This window comes from Hypomesus transpacificus, chromosome 10 (assembly GCF_021917145.1).
Source record: "Hypomesus transpacificus isolate Combined female chromosome 10, fHypTra1, whole genome shotgun sequence".
Classification (NCBI taxonomy): domain Eukaryota; kingdom Metazoa; phylum Chordata; class Actinopteri; order Osmeriformes; family Osmeridae; genus Hypomesus; species Hypomesus transpacificus.
In genome coordinates this window covers 6,036,053-6,042,943 of record NC_061069.1, presented here as the reverse complement: position 1 = coordinate 6,042,943, position 6,891 = coordinate 6,036,053, and the positions used below count along the sequence as shown (strand labels likewise).

General features: G+C 42.0%; 1 protein-coding gene across 1 annotated transcript; it reads left to right on the top strand.

Annotated features, from left to right (window-relative positions):
- The first annotated feature begins 1,462 nt into the window (after nucleotides 1-1,462).
- On the top strand, nucleotides 1,463-6,419 carry LOC124472881 (Krueppel-like factor 6). Its single transcript, XM_047028010.1, has 4 exons — nucleotides 1,463-1,835; nucleotides 3,344-3,917; nucleotides 4,709-4,832; nucleotides 4,970-6,419. The coding sequence occupies exons 1-4, from the start codon at nucleotides 1,734-1,736 to the stop codon at nucleotides 5,019-5,021; spliced, it is 852 nt and encodes a 283-aa protein (XP_046883966.1). The 5' UTR covers nucleotides 1,463-1,733; the 3' UTR covers nucleotides 5,022-6,419.
- Nucleotides 6,420-6,891: the final 472 nt, after the last annotated feature.

Sequence of the window (6,891 nt, the reverse complement as noted above, 5' to 3'; positions counted from 1 at the left end):
CTGGTTGAACTGAGTGTAGGAGATGTCAGGAGTGGAACCTGAGGTAATTAACAGGGGCTTTGTTAATTTGTCAACTTAAGTCTCAAATGCACTTTTATGCGTCTCATTGGGGGCCAAAATCAGCTGTGTGTGTTTGCATACTGAAACTTGATAACTGTGAAACATTGAGTCTTTCCTGGGGAAAATGTGTTTTTAATATGACTATGGTCTTGTGTTGCTCAGTTTAGTGGACCAAGCTGCTTGCACAACCAAGACTGGTGGGTTTGGAATAAAATAATTGGTTAGTTTGCTTGTTTGTAAAAGTATAGTCTAAACAGTATTGTCTATATTTTTTCTGGGCTTAGTCACCATAGTAGCTGTCCTTAAATAACACTGCCGCATGACAAAGTCCAATGCTGACTTTTGCAGATATGCCCAAAGCATGGACTCACAGAAGACACTCAGTTCTGCTAAGGGTAGGCTAAAGCAGCAGCAGACTGCACTGATGGACAAAACAATGGCGTTCTGTTCCACAAATGTTGTTTATTGTGAGCATCTTTAACTTCTCAATGTGGTGGTTGTTATTCCAGTGGAACTTTATCCCAGTTGTTATGTCATTCCAAATTGGATGAAGGTATTTGTGGAGATTAGTTGAGTTTTAGCCACTGTTAACAGTTCACATGCAAGGTCAATTTAGAGGTGCATGTTAATTATATGCATTGTTCCACATTTATAAGAATGGAGAACAAAAATGTAGCCTATATACTATACACCAATAACATACATATTATACAATTTTATATTATAAAGCATTGAGACAGATTAAATCGTTTCCTTAGAGACAGACACACGGTGACTGAAAAACAACTGGGATCATCATCACTATCAGATGCTGGAACCCATGTCTCAACCCTGCTCTGGACAAGAAGAGAATAAGCATACAACGATGACATGAAGTTGCTAGATCTTAATTATGTCAAATTTAATATAGCCTAACAAAATTAATTGCGTTTTGTTAGTGAAGCGCGCGCTGGATCTGTTAGTAGGATCCCTGTTCAATGTAGTCTTTTAGACCGATAGTCCAGTCAAGTCATCTTAAGAAACTTGTGAAAATAAACGATGTAGGCTACATAAGCAATTAACGAATTCAGCTGCTCAAATGTCAAAAAGATTTTTTAAATTTAGACAAGTATGATCTGCATATTTCTCAGTTGTAACCACTTAACTGCTTAAAGGTAGCTCTTCAATACAGCTACCACTGTATTGAAATTTGTCCTCCTCGCAGTGGTACGCGAGCAGCATTTATATAGTACCCTAAAAATAGATCTACCATGGTCCAATGGAAATGAAGAAGCCTCCAGTCAACCTACCAACCACATCGCAAGAGATCGATCCCAAGTCTTCATAGCATTGGTCTATGGTGGTATGGTAGGCGGGTATTACCCATTGGCTAACTCATTGGTCGGCATCACGAGAGCGTAACATTATCACGTGGGGAATGGTTGAATGTAATTTTGAAGTTTACAGTGCGCTGTCGGACTTCCAGCGGGTTCACTACTTGCTGTCAGTGCAAGAAAGCTTTTGCGCTCACGTGAAAAAAACACTTACGTTATCTACTGGAAGGCGACTTTAAAGTCAAGTTCTATAACTATAGATGCTAAGAATTGAAGACAGTATTTTGTTTTTCAAAAAAAGAAGAACAATTTACTAACTTGATTTCAGGCTGTATTTATAGCTGCATCTTTAGGAGTGAAATGGATGTAATTCCTATGTGCAGCATCTTTCAGGAGCTTCAGATTGTTCACGATACCGGATACTTTTCAGCTTTACCATCCCTTGAAGAGTATTGGCAGCAGGTAATACAAAGCAATTACCCTACATTGTTTGTGTCTTATTGTGTTAGTGTGTTATTATAAACGAATGTGGACTTGCTGTAAATGTAAACGACTTGTATTTTGAGCTGCCAAAGTATGAAAATGCAGGTCATTGCTGGCGGACATGCAAGTCAAGCGATATCAATATAACCCCCGAAGTAGTTTTTTCGCTACTTTTTATGTATAGCCTAGACTGTTTCTATAACTTATTGTTATCTTAAACCCTAGCATGGACATCGTCATTAAAGCACGAACGAATTATGAACGTGAAATTAATGTATATAAAGCCGCTATGTGATGACTTCCAGCATTGTTGCAGGTCATCTGCAGAGGCAGATCTACGACTGTTTAAGCGTGTTTCTGATTTAAAGCGATTGGCTGAATTTTAGTGTAGTCTTAACGTTCGTTCGTGCAATAGGCTTCGTGTGTGTATGAGGCAGAAAGTGAATGAAAGAAAATGCCTTCATAGAGAAAGTCTTCCGATTTTTTACTCTATGCCTTTATGACTATCATGACGGACATTGTAATTTTAAAACAGACTGAGAAAGAGAAATGGACTGCGCAGTTGCTTTCACTTGTGGAGTGATTGAAATGAATTGGCTTCATGTAGTTCTCCGCGGGCTTGGAGCCAAGTTCTCTCTCTGTGCCCTCGAAGGCATTTAAACCTCGCCAGAAATGCATCCCGAGCTCTAAAAAAGAAATATTTGCAACTAATGTAAATACTATTACAAATCTGTTGATAACTTGTTTGCAAGCCATAGCAACGTACGCTAGGCTGCTTTTAGAGATTAGTCATTAGTAGGCCTATAGGCTACAGTCACAAAGTAAGAAGCGTGTCAGTGCCATTAAAGTCTTGCACATTGAGATCTCTCAACTCGATGTCTAGCGGTACGGAAGTATACTGTACTTCCCCTTAAAAAAAAATTCTCCTCTCAACTCACTGGAGCTCCTGCAGTATTGATGTTGGGCTTTTTATGGACTTACTTGAACCAGACCCACCTCCTCTCATTCCCCCGTGTGCTATGTTATTTCCAGCTATTCCGCTGAATGCATTATTAAATCCACATTATGCTGAATAATTGATACATTTAAAAGATCTACAAGCACTTCCCTAACCCACAGGGGGACTCTCGAGCATATGTAAATTTGATGATCACCGTGCATGGCTGGTATGTCTAGGAAAGAGCATAGTGTTCTTGACTTATCCCTCAGGAAATGCGGTACTTGTTAGCTTCCCTGATAGGACTCAAAGCTCACACCCCATGGATGTACAAGACTAACCACAGAATAGGACATTGTGTATGGGCACATGTGTTGCCAAAACACATGCTGGTGTAATTTCCCCCCTGACTTTTGATCAAAGAATACACACTTACATTTTTAGAAGACAACAACCATGTTATTCTATGAAGCATCTTTTGTGCTGTCCAAACCAAGTTCCTCGGGATGAAGTCTCCCTGTTTGACTCCTTCTCCTCCCTTCCCCTCCAGACATGCTTGGAGTTGGAGCGGTATCTCCAGAGTGAACCCTATGTCTCGGCAACGGACCTCAAGTTTGATAACCAGGAGGACCTGTGGAGCAAGCTGATCCTAGCCTGCGGCGACAAGGCCCAGTCAGACCCAAAGATCCCTCACGTCAAAGAGGAGGACAATCAGGACAGCCCTCACCTCGAGGCCAGCAGCTTCCATTCTGACGCCAGCAGCGAAGCATCGGACTGCTCCGAGGAGCTCTCGCCTACTCTCGACTTCTCCTCCAACCCTCTGAGTGATATTCTGGGTGAAGGAGAAGATCTGAGCTCCACAGTTATAAGTACTCCGCCATCTTCTCCGGAGGCTGGCAAGGAGAGCTCCATGGCCCAGGTGTGGAGTGGGATACAGACTGTGCTGCATTCGCCTGGCAAAATACGGACAGGGGGGATTGGGCGAACGCTGGAAAAGGGAAGCTTGGCCAATGGAGAGGCTTCTCCAGACGGGAGGAGGCGGGTGCACAGGTGTCACTTCAATGGCTGCCGGAAGGTGTACACAAAAAGTTCCCATCTCAAAGCACATCAGCGCACGCATACAGGTAAAGTAGAACATAGAATCATGGAAAGTGTAATATGAAAGCATGTTGGATTATAAAGTCACATTGTCACTTTCTTACTGTAAACAAAACTGAATAAATAAAACTAAATGGCCACTCTTATTTGGAATTTCAACCCCAAAAAAAGGTAATTACATTAAATACACCAAAGTTTGGAAATCGACCCTGAATACTGGTAATATTAAGCTTGCCACAGTGCCTTAACTGTGACCTAATTCACACAGTAGTATGTGACTTAATGCTAGGGGGATAAGGGGGAGGGATAATCTTTTGTGGGTAGGGCCATCACCGAGGATGTGAATGTTGAAAACAGATCTAGTTACACCATGGGAAAAAGAGAATTCACTGATTCATTTAGTTTGGAAGAGGGGTGGGAATCTGACATTTACTGTTATTTGTGAAGGGGGTGGGGGAACTGCTAGTTAGCGTGTGGGCGGTTTCCCTCCAAGCTGTTTACAGCTGTCCAGCCCATTAGCCATGATGCTGCATTCTTAGCATTCCTTGCCAACCATATTGTAGCGCCAATGGAATTTGAACCATCACAAAATGGTCTCTATTCATTCGGTAGTCTATAAGCAGTGTCTCATGTCTTTAAGCTATTAACCACAACCCGTTTGAGATCAAATTTTTTAAATTTTAAAGTTGCAGCAGTCACTTCTGTCTGCTAGTACTCTCTGCTGCACCCAACAGTACAGAAAGGATAGCATATCTGGTCCCATGCCCAAAAACCCCCAGCTACATTTGACAATATCTCTTTCGATGTTTCTTTGCAGGTGAGAAGCCTTACAGGTGTTCATGGGTAGGCTGTGAGTGGCGTTTTGCACGGAGCGACGAGCTAACCAGACATTTCAGGAAGCACACAGGGGCAAAGCCATTCAAATGCAGTCACTGCGACAGGTAAGACGCGACACAAAATCGATTTGTTTAGCGACTCTGATGTGAAGTCATCATTAATATGTTTGAAGACTTTGGTATTTGGTTGACTCCTGACCTCTAGAGTACTGTAAACACAGAGTTCTCTTCACTCCCCTCAGGTGTTTCTCTCGTTCGGACCACCTGGCGCTTCACATGAAGAGACACATCTAAAAGAGGCCACCGCTCAGCAGACAGATGATCCTGACCTGTGGGTGATCGAGGCTGAAAACGCCCAGAGAGAAAGAGAGAGAAGAGCAGCACGCTTCCGCCAGAGGCAGGCCGATATCTGTACCACACTTAGTGCCTCAGAGACCTCACAGAGGAGAGTGCTATGAAAGATCAACACATACGGGAAAAAATCACAGAAGGAGGAGAGAATGAAAACATCATCAGTTTTGAAGGGACGAGAAGAGATGCTCTTTGAGGAGTACCATTGGATGCACGACGGGGGTGCTACACCAATGACAGTGCGTTTCTGTGTGAGCGTGAGGACTTTGAATGCCTGGGATTGGGTGTGTCCGTATGGAATGGATGGGCTTGTGCTTGTGGGCTGAATGACGTTGACAGGGTGATATATTCATCATGGTTTTTATTGTGTCAGTGTGGGGTGACTGCAAGCAAAGGTGTTGCTAATGCTGTTGTGTGGACCAGTGAGTCTCGAGGTGGAGGATTAGGGGGTTCAGCAGTGTTTTGAGGCTGTTTATTTAAGAGGTAGTGCCCCCTATCGACAGGAGGAGGAAACGCAACACTCTTAAAAGGAGGTTGTGGTGTTCGGTGCAGCTATTAAATGTGCAATGTATTATGTAGCCTGTCTCAAAAGTACATGCTATGAAACTCATTTGTTGTCCATTGTGTAAGCTCTGTATCTTAAGGTTGTACACAACAATATCTCAATTATAACAGAAGTTGCATGGGATTCTAGGGCTTTGGTCACCTGTTTGCTTATAGGATGCCGATTCCCTTAAAAAGAGCAGCTACATCCATTTTACTCCATATAACAGTATTGTACAGAACATGAGGCAGATATGTTTTTGTTTGATTTCCTTATATATGTTGGAGACACCACTTTCACTGTCCTGATCATGGAATAGCTGTTCTCTATTCCATTTGAACTCATTTGTGACACCCTATTTGTAGGACGAGCCTATAAATGGTTTTCACATGCGCAACTAACTACAACAAATGTTCAACTCACTATCACGTAACCTTGACCTTTACCTTAACCTTAACCATTTGCATATAGAAAAGGTGGCAGTAGGAAATTGTTGACAGATAAAGTAGCTTCAGATTATCCACATGGTTCAATCCAAATAAAATGTGGCCCCTTTTTGATTTTTAAAATTTCTTGTCCTCCTCTTTTATATCTGTAAATGCACTGTTGACCTAAACGATGCCTTATGTTCGTGGCCTTGACCAGTTAAATACATCACTCACAGCGGGTTGAACATGCAGTAGTGTGGGATTGAATAGCTTTATTGAGGCTCTAATTCATAATGGTCGCACCTTTGCCCTTGTCTAGCAAACGATCTCAAGATTCTTGAATAAAAATCAGCTCTATATTTACTGCCATTTTACATTTTTGTGCATCATTTATCAAAATAACATACTGCTCAATGACAAGATAAATTATGTTTGGGGTGGAAAAATGACCTTGGTCTAAGACACAATATTGTGGAGCACTTGAAAACAAATCAATTTGATTGGTTCACTACTATGTAGTATAACGTGGTATTCCACGGCTCTTCCAATGGAATAGGCGATAAATTCCTTCGAAAGGTACAGTGGTGTGATGAGTTGAGTTCTCGTTATATATGGTATGCTCGACCACCAAGGTCGTGACAAATTAAGATTTATTGCAAATAACACTTCCTAGTCAGGCATGGCACGTTAATGTCCCTGGGACTGGCAAAGGCTTAGCCTCTGTGATTGATCCTAACTGTGGTTGTGGATGCTTCTACTTATAATGGTCTCCCTGGTTACCCAATGGTTGTAGTCCACCAACTGAAGAAGCCCCTTCTTAAATTGTAAATATTGAAATCAT